Source organism: Neophocaena asiaeorientalis, unplaced genomic scaffold (genome assembly GCF_003031525.2).
Source record: "Neophocaena asiaeorientalis asiaeorientalis breed wild unplaced genomic scaffold, Neophocaena_asiaeorientalis_V1.1 scaffold423, whole genome shotgun sequence".
In the NCBI taxonomy this organism is placed as follows: domain Eukaryota; kingdom Metazoa; phylum Chordata; class Mammalia; order Artiodactyla; family Phocoenidae; genus Neophocaena; species Neophocaena asiaeorientalis.
The window spans coordinates 799,650-816,863 of NW_020174133.1; the positions used below are offsets into that span (position 1 = coordinate 799,650).

Sequence of the window (17,214 nt, forward strand, 5' to 3'; positions counted from 1 at the left end):
CTGATTTGAAAGTAGACCAGACTGTATTTAGAACAGTTGTGTCTAATGACTAAGATATTCAAGGGAGCTAACTAAATCCTTTTTGAAGGGGAGTTTTGATCCTTTCATCAATCATTAGAGATTGAAATGCACCAGGAAACCTACTGAAATCACTAGATTATCTGCACATTTTTGACTGAGTGCTTGCTTTTGCCTGTGGTCCAGGTAACTAGCATCGCTTTTGGATCAAATGGTTGTTAGATTTGGGGAACTTGGAAGTTCATAAAGAGCAGCAGTACAAGGGACTCAGGTTTCTAAGTGTAAAGGAAAGATAGGCCTAATCAGATCCCTTTTCTTTAGTTTTACTCCTTGAAAACTTTAGAGTCCAGGGCTTAAGCTCTGAGTCCTGCACAACAGGCAAGCACTGCTCAAGGATAGCATGCTTGGCCACTTCTGTGTCTCAGAGACCATCTTCACAGAAGTTAGTTTATGAAGAAACAATCCCCTTATGTAGAAAGAATGCAGCTTGTCAGGCATACTACAAATTGTACCCGCTTCCCTGTCCTCTTCCAGCTCCAGGCCTGGTGGCGAGGCACTGTGGTGCGGAAGGAAATTGGTGGTTTCAGAATGCCCAAGAAGGACAAAGATGATGGCAAGGATTCAAAAGGTAAAGGTAAAGGCAAAGACAAGGACAAGCGGAGAGGCAAGAAGTGACCAAGTTATCTTCTGTCTTTTCTGCTGGTGTTTTGGAGGTCGGAAGGAGGACCTGAAGGGAGTAAGAAACATCTTTTACCATCACAGATAACTCATCTACAGGTTGTTTCTTATTTGGACATTCTCAGGTGAGGCCTAGTTATACTAGGTCACCTTGACTGTTATACTAGTTTTCAAACCCTTAATTAGGATTATACTGTGGATTCAGAGCTTCTTCATAACTTGAAAAAAAAATTCCTGGGAAGAAATATTTCTAGGAGTCTTGTGAAGATTCCTCTCGCTCTTTCTCACCAGAAAAAAAGTACATAATCCTAGTTATAGTGATACATTAAAACTTCAGTAATTCCTGTAATGTCTCTGATTCTGACTTTATTCAACTTGCCTATAGTGAAAAACGGCACTTAGGAGCAAAGAGTGTCATAAATGACACTCTTTTTTTGGCATCTCATTTATTTTTTTATACAGCATGTTCTTATTACTTATCTATTATATACATATCAGTGTATACATGTCAATCCCAACCTCCCAATTCATCACACCACCACCCCCTGCCACTTTCTCCCCTTGGTGTCCATACATTTGTGCTCTACATCTGTTTCTCTATTTCTGGTCTGCAAACTGGTTCATCTGTACCATTTTTCTAGGTTCCACATATATGCGTTAATATATAATATTTGCTTTTCTCTTTCTGACTTCACTCTGTATGACAGTCTCTAGGTCCATCCACGTCTCCAAAAATGACCCAATTTCATTTCTTTTTGTCTGAATAATATTCCATTGTATATATGTACCACATCTTCTTTATCCATTTGTCTGTCGATGGGCATTTAGGTTGCTTCCATGACCTGGCTATTGGAAATAGTGCTGCAATGAACATTGGGGTGCATGTGTCTTTTTGAATTATGGTTTTCTCTGGGTATATGCCCAGCAGTGGGATTGCTGGATCATATGGTAATTCTATTTTTAGTTGTTTAAGGACCCTCCATACTGTTCTCCATAGTGGCTGTATCAATTTACATTCCCACCAACAGTACAAGAGGGTTCCCTTTTCTCCACACGCTCTCCAGCATTTGTTGTCTGTTGTCTGTAGATTTTCTGATGATGCCCATTCTAACCGGTGTGAGGTGATACCTCAGTGTAGTTTTGATTTGCGTTTCTCTAATAATTAGTGATGTTGGGCAGCTTTTCATGTGTTTGTTGGCAATCTGTGTACCTTCTATGGAAAAATGTCTATTTAGGTCTTCTGCCCATTTTTTGATTGTTTTTTTTGTGGTACGCGGACCACTCACTGTCATGGCCTCTCCCGTTGCGGAGCACAGGCTCCAGACGCGCAGGCTCAGTGGCCATGGCTCACGGGCCCAGCCGCTCCGCGGCATGTGGGATCTTCCCGGACCGGGGCACGAACCCATGTCCCCTGAATCGGCAGGCAGACTCTCAACCACTGTGCCACCAGGGAAGCCCCTATTTTTTTTAATACTGAGCTGCACGAGCTGTTTATACATTTTGGAGATTAATCCTTTGTCCGTTGATTCGTTTTGCAAATATTTTCTCCCATTCTGAGGGTTATCTTTTCTTGTTTATAGTTTCCTTTGCTGTGCAAAAGCTTTTAAGTTTCATTAGGTCCCATTTGTTTATTTGTTTTTATTTCCATTACTCTAGGAGGTGGGTCAAAAAAGATCTTGCTGTGATTTATGTCAAAGAGTGTTCTTCCTATGTTTTCCTCTAAGAGTTTTATAGTGTCCGGTCTTACATTTAGGTCTTTAATCCATTTTGAGTTTATTTTTGTGTATGGTGTTAGGGAGTGTTCTAACTTCATTCTTTTACATGTAGCTGTCCAGTTTTCCCCTCACCATTTATTGAAGAGGCTGTTTTTTCTCCATTGTATATCCTTGCCTCCTTTGTCATAGATTAGGTAACCATAGGTGTGTGGGTTTATCTCTGGGCTTTCTATCCTGTGCCATTGATCTATATTTCTGTTTTTGTGCCAGTACCATATGGTCTTAATTACTGTAACTTTGTAGTATAGCCCAAAGTCAGGGAGTCTGATTCCTCCAGCTCTGTTTTTTCCCCTCAAGATTGCTTTAGCTATTCAGGGTTTTTTGTGTCTCCATACAAATTTTAAGATTTTTTGTTCTAGTTCTGTAAAAAATGCCATTGGTAATTTGATAGGGAATCCATTGAATCTGTAGATTGCTTTGAGTAGTATAGTCATTTTCACAATATTGATTCTTCCAATCCGAGAACGTGGTATATCTCTCCACCTGTTTGTGTCATCTTTGATTTCTTTCATCAGTGTTAGTTTTCTGAATACAGGTCTTTTACCTCCTTTGTAGGTTTATTCCTAGATATTTTATTCTTTTTGTTGCAATGGTGAATGGGATTGTTCCCTTACTTTCTCTTTCTGATCTTTCGTTGTTAGTGTATAGGAATGCAAGAGATTTCTGTGCATTAATTTTGTATCCTGCAACTTTACCAAATTCATTGATTAGCTCTAGTATTCTACTGGCATCTTTAGGATTCTCTATGTATGGTATCATACCATCTGCAGTGACAGTTTTACTTCTTCTTTTCCGACTTGGATTCCTTTTATTTCTTTTTTTTCTCTGATTGCTGTGGCTAAAACTTCCAAAAACTATGTTGAATAATAGTGGTGAGAGTGGACAACCTTGTCTTGTTCCTGATCTTAGCGGAAATGGTTTCAGTTTTTCACCATTGAGAATGATGTTTGCTGTGGGTTTGTCATATATGGCCTTTATTATGTTGAGGTAGGTTCCCTCTATGCCCACTTTTTGGATAGTTATCATAAATGGGTGTTGAATTTTGTCAGAAGCTTTTTCTGCATCTGTTGAGATGATCATATGGTTTTTATTCTTCAATATATTAATATGGTGTATCACATTGATTGATTTGTGTATATTGAAGAATCCTTGCATCACTGGGATAAATCCCAGTTGATCATGGTGTATGATCCTTTTAATGTATTGCTGGACTCTGTCTGCTAGTATTTATTGAGGATTTTTGCATCTATACTCCTCAGTGATATTGGTCTATAATTTTCTCTTTTTGTAGTAGCTTTGTCTGGTTTTGGTATCAGGGTGATGGTAGCTTCATAGAATGAGTTTGGGAGTGTTCCTTCCTTTGCAATTTTTTGGAAGACGGGTGTTAGCTCTTTTCTAAATCTTTGATAGAATTCACCTGTGAAGCCATCTGGTCCTGGACTTCTGTTTGTTGGAGGATTTTTAATCAGAGTTTCAACTTCATTACTTGTGATTGGTCTGTTCATATTTTCTATTTCTTCCTGGTTCAGTCTTGGAAGGTTATACCGTTCTAAGCATTTGTCCATTTTTTCCAGGTTGTCTATTTTATTGGCATAGAGTTGCTTGTAGTAGTCTCTTACGATGCTTTGTATTTCTACGGTGTCCGTTGTAACTTCTCCTTTTTCATTTCTAATTTTTATTGAGTCCTCTCCCTCTTTTTCTTGATGAGTCTGGCTAAAGCTTTATCAATTTTATCTTCTCAAAGAACCAGCTTTTAGTTTCATTTATCTTTGCTATTGTTTTGTTTCTATTTCGTTTGTTTCTGCTCTGATGTTTATGATTTCTTCCTTCTACTTACTTTGGGTTTTGTTTGTCCTTCTTTCTCTAGTTCCTTTAGGTGTAAGGTTAGATTGAGATTTTTCTTGTTTCTTGAGGTAGGATTACTGTGTTACTATAAACGTACCTCTTATAACTGCTTTTGCTGCATCCCATAGGTTTTGGATTGTCATGTTTTTGTTGTCATTTTTCTCTAGGTATTTTTTGATTTCCTCTTTGATTTATTCAGTGATCTCTTGGTTATTTAGTAACGTATTGTTTAGCCTCCATGTGTTTGTGTTTTTATGGTTTTTTTCCCTGTAATTGATTTCTAATCTCATAGTGTTGTGGTCGGAAAAGATGCTTGATATGATTTCAGTTTTCTTAAATTTACCGAGGCTTGATTTGTGACACAAGGTGTGATCTATCCTGGAGAATGTTCCGTGTGCACTTGAGAAGAAAGTGTAATCTGCTGTTTTTGGATGGAATGTCCTGTAAATATCAATTAAATCTCTTTGGTCTATTGTGTCATTTACAGCTTGTGTTTCCTTATTAATTTTCTGTGTGGATGATCTGTCCGTTGGTGTAAGTGAAGTGTTAATGTCCCCCACTATTATTGTGTTACTGTTGATTTCCTCTTTTATAGCTGTTAGCAGTTGCCTTATGTATTGAGGTGCTCCTATGTTGGGTGCATATATATTTGTAATTGTTTTATCTTCTTCTTTGATTGATCCCTTGATCATTATATAGTGTCCCTCCTTGTCTCTTGTAACATTATTTTAAAGTCTATTTTATCTGATATGAGTATTGCTACTCCAGCTTTCTTTTGATTTCCATTTGCATGGAATATCTTTTTCCATCCCCTCGCTTTCAGTCTGTATGTGTCCCTAGGCCTGAAGTGGGTCTCTTGTAGACAGCATATATATGGGTCTTGTTTCTGTATCCATTCAGTGAGCCTGTGTCTTTTGGTTGGAGCATTTAATCCATTCATGTGTAAGGTAATTATCGATATTTATGTTCCTATTACCATTTTCTTCATTGTTATGGGGTTTTGGTAGGACATTTTCTTCTCTTGTGTTTCCCACTTAGAGAAGTTCCTTTATCATTTGTTGTAGAGCTGGGTTGGTGGTGCCGAATTCTCTTAGATTTTGCTTGTATGTAAAGCTTTTGCTTTCTCCATCAAATCTGAATGAGATGCTTGCCAGGTAGAGTGATCTTGGTTATAGGTTCTTCCCTTTCATCACTTTATCATGCTACTCCCTTCTGCCTTGTAGTTTCTGCTGAGACATCACCTGTTAACCTTACGGGATTTCCCTTGTATGTTGTTTTCCCCTTGGTGCTTTTAATAATTTTTGTCAATTTGATTACTGTATGTCCCAGCATGTTTCTCCTTGGGTTTATGCTGCCTGGGACTCTCTGCACTTCCCGGACTTGGGTAGCTGTTTCCTTTCCCGTGTTAGGGAAGTTTCCAACTATATTGTCTTCAAATATTTTCTTGGGTCCCTTCTCTCGTTTCTTTCTGGGACTTCTATAATGTGAATTTTGGTGTGTTTAATGTTGTCCCAGAGGTCTCTTAGGCTGTCTTCATTTCTTTTCTTTTTTCTTTATTCTGTTCCATGGCAGTGAATTCCACCATCCTGTTTTCCAGGGCACTTATCCATTCTTCTGTCTCAGTTATTCTGCTATTGATTCCTTCTAGTGTAATAAATGACACTCTTATGAGCAAAAGTGGTGTTCAGTAGGAACTACAAGATGATGTTTATCAAGTGTCTAGAATATTACATACACAATAAAGTTTTAATAAAGGTTGGTTCCTGTCTGCCTTTTAAATTTATTATCACCTTACTGTTTTTATGGGGGGGTTGTCACATGGAACATATATCTTATTATAAGCTACTTCAGCTCCTTTTCTGGGAAGTAGGTAGGGATATAAATGATAAATACAAGATAGAAGTGAGATGTCAGAATATACAGCCCACACATAGGAAAGACAGGGGACACAGGTCAGTGCGAGATGAGTTTGGAGATATTGCTGAGATGTGAGACAGTAGGGCCTATACCTGCTTTGCTTACTCAATAGCTCTCACCTTATGGGGTATTAAGACTAAAAGAGGTAAAGCATGTGAAAATACCTAATCTGTGACTGGCACATAAAGCTGATTGTCATTCTCTCTCTCCCGCTAAAAGAGAATGAGCCCATTGGGTCATTCTTGCCTTGATTGATCAGAATAGAATGTCTTGGAATGCTAAAGCTCTCCCTATAGCATAGTTGGTAATTTCTGAGAAAAGTCTTTCAAATGGGTCACATATATTTCAAAATTAAGCCTTATATCTAACTCCAAATACAGGACACTACTGATATGTATACTTCCTTAAAAAAGTATATTTTGAGCTCAAGGGACCATTATGAGGACCCAGTTTCTACTGATATTCCATCAAAGAATTTACCCTTTTGTTTTTGCCAAGGAAACCATGCTTTAGGTATGAACATTTTCAAATCAGCCTTTATTTCATGCTATTGAAGTGTTGTCTTTTATTTTAATGTCAATGTGTATAGTGGCATACAGGCAATTTAAAATTACATGATACTGACATGTTTATTCTTAGAACTTATGCATTATATTTACAGACATACAAATATAGGACAATGTTTTACAAAATCTTTTACTAATTACATGTTTACAACATTTTCAGAAATAAAATGAAATCTGCTGTAAACCACCTTACTGCAATATGTATATAAAAACGTTTCTGAATATCCATGTTCTCCTTCATTTCTATAACCATTTAAGCGCTTAGTTTTAAAAAATTCATCATACTCATCAGCGTAGTCATACATCATTAGTCACTGCTGGACTTTTATCAAGTAGAGAAATCAGACTCCTTGATTAGCTGTGAGGCTGTATTTTCAAAAGCTATTAAGGAAAGTGACCCACTACTACTAAGTGTCCTATTCTATTCTAGCCAAATACAAAGGCCCTTTCTCCCATGAGTTGTTTCCAGAGAAAATTGGTTTGGAGTGCTAAGCAAGTATGAGACTGAAAGCCCAGAAACCTGCTGACTTAAAATCTCCACCGTTAGCAGGGGCCCTGGTGGGCGGGCACTTAGCCTTTTCTTCATTCACTCTTCAGCACTGGGAAGGTCACTGCTTCAGTAGGAAGTTCATAAATGGTCAGGTGGAACTGTAACAAAGTCATCTTTATCTTATGTTAGAGTCTAGCAAGGCTAAATATTAAATTTTCTTTCCAGTTAAAAAAAAAAAGGTATATACAAAACACTGAGTACAAAAATTTTCCAACAAAAACATCATGACTTGTTTTGCATCTTGACATAGAAAAGACATTCAATATATTTTTCTTTCATTATCAACCAAAACTGTAAACAAATATTTTCTAACTATTCAAATATAAATTTGAATTAGTCTGATAAAAATATATGAATAAAGTTTCATGCTATGTATAAAATGTGAAATACGTTGAAAATTCCAATTATCCTATGGGAAAATTAGTCACAAATGTTCCAAATGTTGCATTATGTATGCTGACTGGGATTATTCCTTGCAACTATGTGACAAACAGTCCTGTCCTTTGCTGAGTTTCATTTCAAATGGCTGTCTATAATTTGGAGATTGTACTGAGGTTTAATGTTGACTAGAAGTAAAAATACCTAGAGTTAAAAAATATACACAGCTAAATTCTAAACAAGTCCTATGACTGACTGGTGGGTCTGTTTGGAACTGTAAATGTAAGGGGGTCTGGCTCTAAGCAGATAAAACACATTTTACTTTTGTTTCATAAGGACCCTGAAGGATTGGGCTTTGAGCTCAGATGTTTTGTGTTATATAAGTTTAAACCTGTGACAACAAGGAGAAAACATTATTTTGGCCAGATACTCAACATGATTTTATCCAGAGTTACTTTTAGATGCTGCTACATGATAAAACAAGAGAACATTATTCTTAAATGTATGTACTGGTAAAGAAACCCCAGAACAGTTAACAACAGGAAAAAACCTAGATAACTAGTATCTTCACTTACTCTCTTTACTTGGTTTACAAAGGCAGTGAATACCAGAAGATATCACTGACAACTAAAAAGGTCTCAAAATATAGGGGAAGAAAGACCCAAGTGGCTTAGACTTGAATTAGGGCTCCTGGTTTTGTGCTGTCTGAGCCCTTGGGCCCTTTTACTGCACCCATAATTGAGTAAATAAGGCACTGGTGGGGGAGCTAGATGGCTAGATGAAAAGAGAGCAAGCTGTTTTTACAACGCCACAGTGCTTTAACTCAGCTACAGAAATTGGCAGTTAGCTGAAAGAAATGTAAGAAGCTTGGCTCTTCCTTTATTTTCATAATCTTCTGTTATTTGGGGAGCTGGAACTGCATCTGCTGTGACTGGAAGGTGTTCGCAGGTCCAGGTATCCCGGGAGCAGCTTGCAGGGGAGAAGGGGTGAGCTCAGTGAAGTCAACACACAGGATGCAGAGTGTCACAAGCTACCAGCCTAAAGATCTGGACCCTGTGTGTAGAGTGCTTGATTATAATATTTAGATAATAGTGGGATGATACATGGAACCATCCTCTAAGTGGTGGTGGACTGGAGCTGGGGGGAGGTCTAGGACACTGGCCTTAAATGCAACAGTATGTTTCATTGTTTTACTGTGCAAAATCTAGACCTTCTACATTATTTTTATTTTATCTTGGATAGAACAGTCCAGGTAGTCATAACAGAGCTGAAAAACACGGTGAAGTCATTACTCCCCCCAAATATCTAGCTTGGAACAATGGTTTCCACTATATGAAACACCTGGAATGTTTGTTGAAATGCAGATACCCAGGCCTCACTCTAGACCAACCGAGTGAGAATCTGTACTTTAACAAATTCTCCAGGAGATTCTAATGAACAAGCACATTTAGAAACTAGTGGATTCCAGAGGGCTTGAAAACAGGGAAAGATAACAGCATGGCTGTGCCTTCAAGAGAGACAAATATCCTTCTGAGAAGATAGTTTTCAGTATGTGAAAGAGCCTACTCTCTAGAAAAGCACAGCCAGGTTAGGCTTCAGTGTTGGGTTCTCAATAATGACAGAATTAAGTTTCATTTGTGAAAACCAACCGTGTCTTCATAAACAATTCAATGCAAATGGATATAACCTCCCCTAAAATGGAGAAATGAAGCAAAATATTCCTGTTAGGAATCATGGAAACAGTCCCTTTCAAGAACACATAAGCGCTTTGTTAAGCAGACGGCTCACAGCAGCAGTCACGCTGTCCTGTTTCGTTTTGGCCAGGCCAACGCCCACGGTGCTGGGAGTCCTTACACAGCAGATAACTGGTGCTGCTGCTGCTTGGGCGGGGCAAGTTCCAGGAGAGCCTGGACCGTCAGCGCAACCTGGCTCAAACCTTTCTCTTCTAAAATGTGGAGAGGCAAACATAATTGCTCCTGAAATGGGACAATGTAACATAAAAACAAACAGAAGAGAAAAGAGGATGAACATCACAGAACTGAAAAGAAAAAATAAGCATCTCTTCTCTCCCTCATAATAATGAACTGAGATACGAGAAGTCAGTACCTGAGAATCTGACCTCTGTTAATATGAGTTACAGAGATGGTACCTGACACTCGTCACTTTTTTTTTTATTAATACATCTAAAAGTACATCCAGATCATTTTGAATATGAGAAAATGGACAAGTTACATACACTTTTACATACAACAGAAGATAAACATACTACTATGTAGTAAAAGCAGCACCCTTCACCCCTGATTATAAAAGAGCAATGCAGATCAGTAAAATGAGGCAGGTGAAAATAGAAAAACAGTTCCAAGTTACCGGATGGCTGAAGCCTAAAGATATAACATTGTAGGAGAAAGTGCTTTGGAAATTACAAACCATAGGAATGCAAGATAGTTTCATGCCATAACTCAGACTGCATGAGAGAGGAATGCTCTCTACGTTATAGTCCTGACTATGAAAATCAGGGTTCTCAGACCAGGCAGGGATCACGGGAAGAAACTGAAGTATATCCTTGAGATTTAGAAGTATTTGAGAAAATGTCCCCTACACTGGATAATTCACGGAAGGCCCAGTTTGAATTACTTAAAAACTTGAATTACAGAACTTAAATAAAGAAATCATATTTGAAAAAGTATTTTATATCTTGGTATTTAAGGTTTTTAATGGATTAAATTATGCTGGAGAACTATGATGTGAGCTTAGTCAGGAACACATTAATTAACATATATTTGAAAAGCATTTACATGTTTGCTTAAGCAAGTTAAATTACTTCTATCTTGTTTATTACCTCATTAATGTGTTTGGTTAATCCTTTCTTGTAAGACAAAAAGGCATATCATAAGAATAACATCTATCATTGATTAGATGAAAGAAAGAAGAGGTTACTCTTGAATGAAAGTGGAATTCTGGTTCTACTGAAAAAGACTATACATACTTATTAAAGAAGATAACTGGATTTTTCTCAGCTTTTCATTGGCACTTAATATATTATTAGGAAGTTTTACAAAACCAGTTGCAATAAAAAATATAACAAGTATGTTTTATGAACCGTTATTGGTACTTGTGCTTCTTAATCACTTTCTTTTTATTTAATACTTACCTTGATAAAACAAGGTAAATGGAATCTTTTGATCTTAAGAAACTAGCAACTTTGTATAAATCTTCTGAGTACAATTGAAGTACAGATTAACTATACTTAAAATGAACCTGCAGGGTGTTTTACTCTGGAGGGAGACATATTTCCTCTGAGGCCGATTCCTTGATCTCCGTTTCCAGGGGTGCCCTGCGACCCATAAGCCCGTGGCTTACACATTCCCTCAGTGGCTTATGCTTTCCAGATGCACATTTACCTTCTAGCTGGCTTAGAGTGCACTCTGTTCTGAAGAGAATGCACCATTACTCCCCCAAAACCACATAAAACACCATGCGTTTTTTTAAAGGGACAGAACTTCACAAAACTGAATGATCTCTGACTCAGAGACATCTTAAAAACAAAAAAAAACCTCCCCCCAACTCCAAAAGGCACTACTGCTGTTTTCAACACAGTGTTCAATGTTTCAGCATTAAAAATAAAATGTTTTTAATGTGTTAAATAATTTTCCCATTTAATATGAAAGAAAACCAAAGCAATCAGATCCTCAGATTGACTTCTACAACATGATATGGTTCCTCACAATCTTCCTTCATACATGAGTTCAGCTGTCCAATTTTCTTAACAGAGTTCAGAGATTCCTGAATGTTCAGAAACACTATTTATGAGAACCAGAATCTGAATGCAATTATAAAGTACTTTCAAGCATTAAGGCTAGCAGCTAATATACTAAGCATTCTGAAAGAGGCATTCTTTGGATACAGAACAGAGATTGCTGCCTAATTCTTTACCTGCTGCTGTTCAGATAAAATCTCCTCAACAGCCTATCAAATATAAGTTCACCTATTAAGATGGTTCAAATATACTGGAAATTACATAAATTCCAATTTTAAATTCTAAATAGGATTCTAGAAGTGAAGTTAAAGATAACAAACATAATAAATGTGCAGACAGGTGCCTACTCCTGAAAGGTCAGCTCCAGATAATTTGCTTGTGTACTGTTTCCAATGTACACAATGGGCTCAGAATAGCAATCTAGGGAACCTACATTATCTTTGGACTGAACATTCTGATCAAATTAAAATTATTAGGATTAAATGGCCAGTGCCTTCCAGATGTCCAGAGAGCAGATGCTTATTAGGTGGACTTGTGCCTACCAATAAAGACAGATTTCAGGATTTCAGGGCACAGCTCAATGCAGAGATCTAAGTGACCAGGTGCTCCCCAGAACAGAAGGGGTACAACTGTTTCCTCATGAACAGCTGTTGAAAAGTTCAGCAACTCATAATTTTAATACTTCTCACAATTTCAACACTTAAGTTGTATTGAGGCATGGAAAGAAGGCCAGATGGAAATTTTATTATGCCATTTGGAAATAAAGTCCTAAGTCATATTCTAACAACAGGCTCAGGATTGTATTAGTAGGCCCTGCTCAGCATTTATGATAAGAGAAACAAGGCCACATATAGGCCAGGAGAATGGACAAATGAGCAGAAGAAAATATACTGGTCTTTCTGCTCTTTGTTAGCAATCATAAATGCTTCCTAATGTGATGAGCTGCTCATCTGGACACACGAGGAAAGAAGTTATCTACTTTATTGGTTAGCTCTTTGATGGCTAACCAATTTAAAAAAAAGCACATATGTAAATACTTTTGAATGAGAAACAAACCTCCTTTACCAAGCACAGGAATGAGGTGGAAAAATCACTGGAATGCACTTTCGGCTAGAGGGGGAAGATCCAGTAATAAAGCATACAGAGAGTTAACATTAAAGTACAATAAAATGCCACAAAACCCAAAAGCTGGATAGATAGAGAGACAAAACTGGATTCTTCTGAATGTGCCCCAAGAGAAAGTAGTGTTTCAACAGTTCTTTTTACGCTGAGGTTTAGCTGAAGGATGTCAGAAGGGGAACAAAGATTGTCCTGTCCAAAGTGTGAGCAGGAAAGGAAAACAGAAAAATAAAGTCAGTGGATCAGAAACACAGATTTGAGTATAGAATTCAATATGATCATCTCAGTCATATTCAAAGAAACATATCCCATAACATTTTTTATTATGATGAATCAAAATGCTGAAAAACAAAACCACAAAGAATCCTCTATGTTCTCAGCTTGATTTTACTACTAAATAGCAGAATAAAATTGTTGGTGGTTAGTATGAACATTCAGGATAAAATGAACAGAGGTGGATGCTGACTTAGGGTTATGTGAGGCCTGAGAGTGGTTGAGTGGGTGAGGCAACCTCTTTCTCGACTCATTCTTCCCTATTAACAAAAAATAGGCCAGAAAGCAAGGACAAAACCTGGGGGTGGGCTGAGGAGAGGGAAGTTTTTGGAGAAAGCCAGGTGAGTCAAGAAGGTTCAAAGAATGAAGAAAGCATAATAATCAGGGGAAATTTATTATCTGGAAGTCAGGTGTACTGAATGACTTGGTATTCCTCTAAAAATCAAGTCCATCTTAACTAAGTCTTGTTTACTAATTGTACAAAATAAATCTAGAGTTGTAATGGGCCTTAGAGATCATCCAAACCCTCCAGTTCACAGATTAAGAAATTAAATAAAAGCATTACTGGACTTGATAACAGGAAAATATTCTTTCACACGTAACATATAATAACTCCAGAACATAAGATATTGGACTCAGAAGTTTTTATCACCAACTATAGTTTTTTGACTGTAACATATATTTAATAAAAGTATAATAATAAAGAGACTATCCATATGCCCAACCTTATTGGAGGTTTTTAACAATCACTTTATTCTTCAGTGTTTCATTCATAATTTAACTTGTAAACATTTAAAAAGTTATACTGAGAAGGGAAATCATTCACCTTTATATATGTTTTCTGGACAGAAGATCTGACAAATTTTTCAATATTAAGTTTTATGTTATCTGTTTTCAAAAGTGATCATTATTACATCCCTGATTTTATTTACAAGTGAAACACAGCAGGTGGTCATGTTTAAGTAAAGGTCATAATGCCCAGAAGTAGGGGAGAACAAAGGAAGAAGAAGAGGTATAGGTTTCTTCTTCCCTCCCATGGCAGAGGGACCTGAGAATGCTAGTTTAAACCTATGAGTTTGTATTTATTCATTTTCCTTCATTTTGTTTTAGGCAAATGATCAACTGTTTTAGCAGAAGTAGCAGCATAACAGGAACCCATCTAAAAGTGTTAGTGATGGTGGTGGTGAGACTTGGGTGGAAGGCAGGAGTGGAGAAGGAAGAGGTGGCCCATGTGGAATGTCCATTTACTCTTTCTGGTAGGGGAAAGGGAGGGGAAGGAGGATGTGTCAAGAACTCCAGTCTAAAGCCACCCTGGAAAAATACCCAGCCTTTTTTTTTAGTACCCAGTCTTTTAAAATTGTATTTTTTCTATCTCCTGCCTTCAAATAAATACTGTTAACCATTGCTTGGCAAATGGTGGAATAAAATGCATGCTTTAAAAGGCGCACTGTTTTTGATATTGTTGACTGATGGCAGTTATATTCTAAAAGAATTTCAGTGTATAGACTTTAAATCTGAGACAGATGACAGTTCTGTAAAGCCCAGAGTACATGTACAATGACTGTAAGAAGTCCTTTACAGGTTTGACATAGGCTAAGTGTGCCAGCACGTCTTGCCGTGTGGGGCCGTTTTCAGCACTCTTCTCTCTAGGTATGTGGTGCCTCTTTTTAATCACTCATATTTTTCCTCTGGTCCCATTACCTGCACCAACCCATGCCACATTCTCTTGTTCAAAGACACTGTTATGGAACTGGGGCAGGTACTGGGCATGCTTGTGATGGTCAGGTAGGATCATCTCAAGTAGGCATAAGGGAAACACTGAATGTTAGAGTGTACATGTGAATATTAGAACCTGCCTGTTTAATATGGAGAAATGTATGCTATTTATCTAGAAACCTTATTAATGCTCTCAATATGTTTAAAAATGGTTAGTTCTAAAAGAGATGATGAGCCTTCAGAAAACAATATGATATAAAGGCAATACATTTGCTTTGAATTTGTCCACAGGAACAAAAAAGATCCTTTGTAACTACCACTAAATGTAAATTTCAGTTATTTGATAACTCAGCTTAAAAAAATGCAAAAGAAAAAAGTAAAAAATAAGTAGTAGAATCACAATCTACTTAATAAAAGGAGAAAAAACACTCATGGGAATTAACACTGGCTAGTGCAGCTGCTCTGTGGAGCTGGGCTCCCTTCCACTTTGTGAAAGAGCTGAAAGGGAAAGGTGTTCATTGGACAAATGATGCTTTGACCTTCTCAACTCATGTTAGTTAAAGAGAGGAATGGTGAACTGGGTAAAATGAGTCATTGTCAGGAAAAGCCCTTGGGACAAGGGCTTAACTTTGAGAGAAACAGTGGACTTGTTGAGTCCAGGGGCCAATACCGGGTTTCTGACAGCTAATTAAGAAGGCGATAGAAAAGTATCATGTTTTTCTCCTTGAATGTTGGACAAAATATGGTGACAAGAACTGTAATGGTTGTAGTTAATGAAAAAAGTATCAAATGGCACCAGTTTTTATTTCTTTAAATTTATCTATATATGTCACTACATATAATATTTTTTAAGAGTGCCACACTTAACATAATTGTTTTTTAAAGGGTAAAAGTTTAACTATTTGTACTATTAAAGGGCAATAAAGCTCTAACTGAGGAATCTGGAGGCAAAAAATCTCAACAGCAGGACAAGTGACTAGAAATGGCCTCTTGTGTGTTCAGTTCCAAAGAGCTTAGTGGAAAACTGGTAAATCTGAATAAAGTCTGCAATTTAGTCAGCAGCACTGTCTATGTGTTTATTAGTTTGAATGACATACTATGTTTACATTTATGTTAGATGTTAACAGTCCAGGAACCTAGGTGAAGTGTATACAGTATCTCTCTATGATATTTTTGCAACATTTTGCAAAGCCTAAAATTATTTCAAAATAAACATTTTTTAAAAGCATTAAAGCAAGTGTTAAAAAACTGAAGCCAACTGAAGCATTCTTAGTCTGAGATGCACTTGTTCTGAAGCACAGACTCTACTGTGTATGAAGTTGTACACAAGTCAATCAGCAAGTGGGGGTATTTAGGAAAATATCAGAATAACTATTTTTGATTACTTAGCATTAATTACTTACTACAACATATTGAAATTCATGTGTATATGATTTCTTTGCTTGGTCCTTGGAAATAATTAAGGGAAACTGCTCAAAATATAATGACTGACTCTAGTAACACAAAATCATGTTAGTAATTATCAACTTAGCTCAGAACCACCCTATAAGATTTTAGATACCTGCATTTCTAAAAGATTTTAAGAAAATAATACCCACATTTATTTAGCAACATAAAATATGATAAATTTATTACCTGAGGTACACCAATTTTTCTGCAGGCTTCGAGGAAATTCTCCACATTTCGTCTGCATTTTGCCATTGTTAATTTAGGCTGCAAAGGAAAGAAAACATGGTGTTATTAGCAAAGTTTAAAAAAATTTGCTAACTAAAAACACTCTTGCCAACTGCTTCATAAACTGAATGTTCTAGACCAGAGGGTCAGCAAACTTTTTCTTAAAGAATCAGATAATGAAGATGTTAGGCCTCACGGCCATATGATCTGTTGCAACTACTCAAACCTGCTAAGAGCTTGAAAGCAACCACAGACAATATATAAACAAATAAGAGTGACTGTGTTCTAATAAAACTTTACTTACAAAAATAGGTACTGGCCTGTGGCCCATAGTTTGCCACCCCCTACTTTAGACATTGGGCTTTGATTTTTGTAAGGCAAGTGCTAAATAGAGAAATTTTAGGAGGATGATTTAATTTTTTTCCACTTTAAAGCAATATACACCAAAGAAAATTTGGAGGAATAACAAGAAAATTAATTACCCACAGCTCAGTCATTCAAATATAATCACAGTTATTAACACTTTGGTTCATTTCCTTTCAGTCTTTTAAAGAAAACAGTAATAATAATTAAAAAACAATGGCCTTTGCTCATAAATAAGTTGCAGATGCATCATGTCTCTACTCAATGGTTATATTTAAAAATTTTTAAACATCTGAATTTTAAAAGATTGGATTAAAGAACCATTTTCCAAAGGGTGAAAATTTCCCATAGGAAATTTCCCTAGTCACTAACTAGTAAGCTTGCTTTTCTGAAAAGATCTCTGATGACTAGAACATAGTTGTATCACATGACCTAAAGTGATAAAATTTTTTGCCAAGTGGGTTATCATGTAAGAAAGAAATCTGAATCTCATTTCCCAAAGTGATTAACAAACTCAATTGTTCAAATTCGTCTGTTGGTTTAAGTATCAGGCATGGAAGCCAAACATTTGCAGGAAATCTGACC

General features: G+C 36.9%; 2 protein-coding genes across 9 annotated transcripts in view; one reads left to right on the forward strand and one right to left on the reverse strand.

The window, feature by feature from the left end:
• The window catches only part of DRC9 (dynein regulatory complex subunit 9), a 41,663-nt gene extending 40,618 nt beyond the window's left edge, over window positions 1-1,045 (forward strand). The window contains exon 11 of the mRNA XM_024754769.1: window positions 553-1,045. Within this exon, the coding sequence (XP_024610537.1) occupies window positions 553-693 (141 nt within the window). The 3' untranslated portion in view covers window positions 694-1,045. The remainder of the gene's footprint in view (window positions 1-552) is intronic.
• Window positions 1,046-6,751: 5,706 nt separating this feature from the next.
• The window catches only part of LRCH3 (leucine rich repeats and calponin homology domain containing 3), a 112,009-nt gene continuing 101,546 nt past the window's right edge, over window positions 6,752-17,214 (reverse strand). For 7 of the 8 annotated variants that reach the window (XM_024754756.1, XM_024754754.1, XM_024754751.1 and 4 more), the window contains 2 exons: window positions 16,228-16,305; window positions 6,752-9,703 (listed from right to left, as the gene is read on the reverse strand). In XM_024754756.1, coding sequence (XP_024610524.1) covers window positions 9,578-9,703; window positions 16,228-16,305 — 204 coding nt within the window. In that variant the 3' untranslated portion in view covers window positions 6,752-9,577. Of the gene's footprint in view, window positions 9,704-12,388; window positions 12,796-16,227; window positions 16,306-17,214 lie in introns of those variants that run through there. The other variant, XM_024754758.1, reaches the window with a different exon arrangement.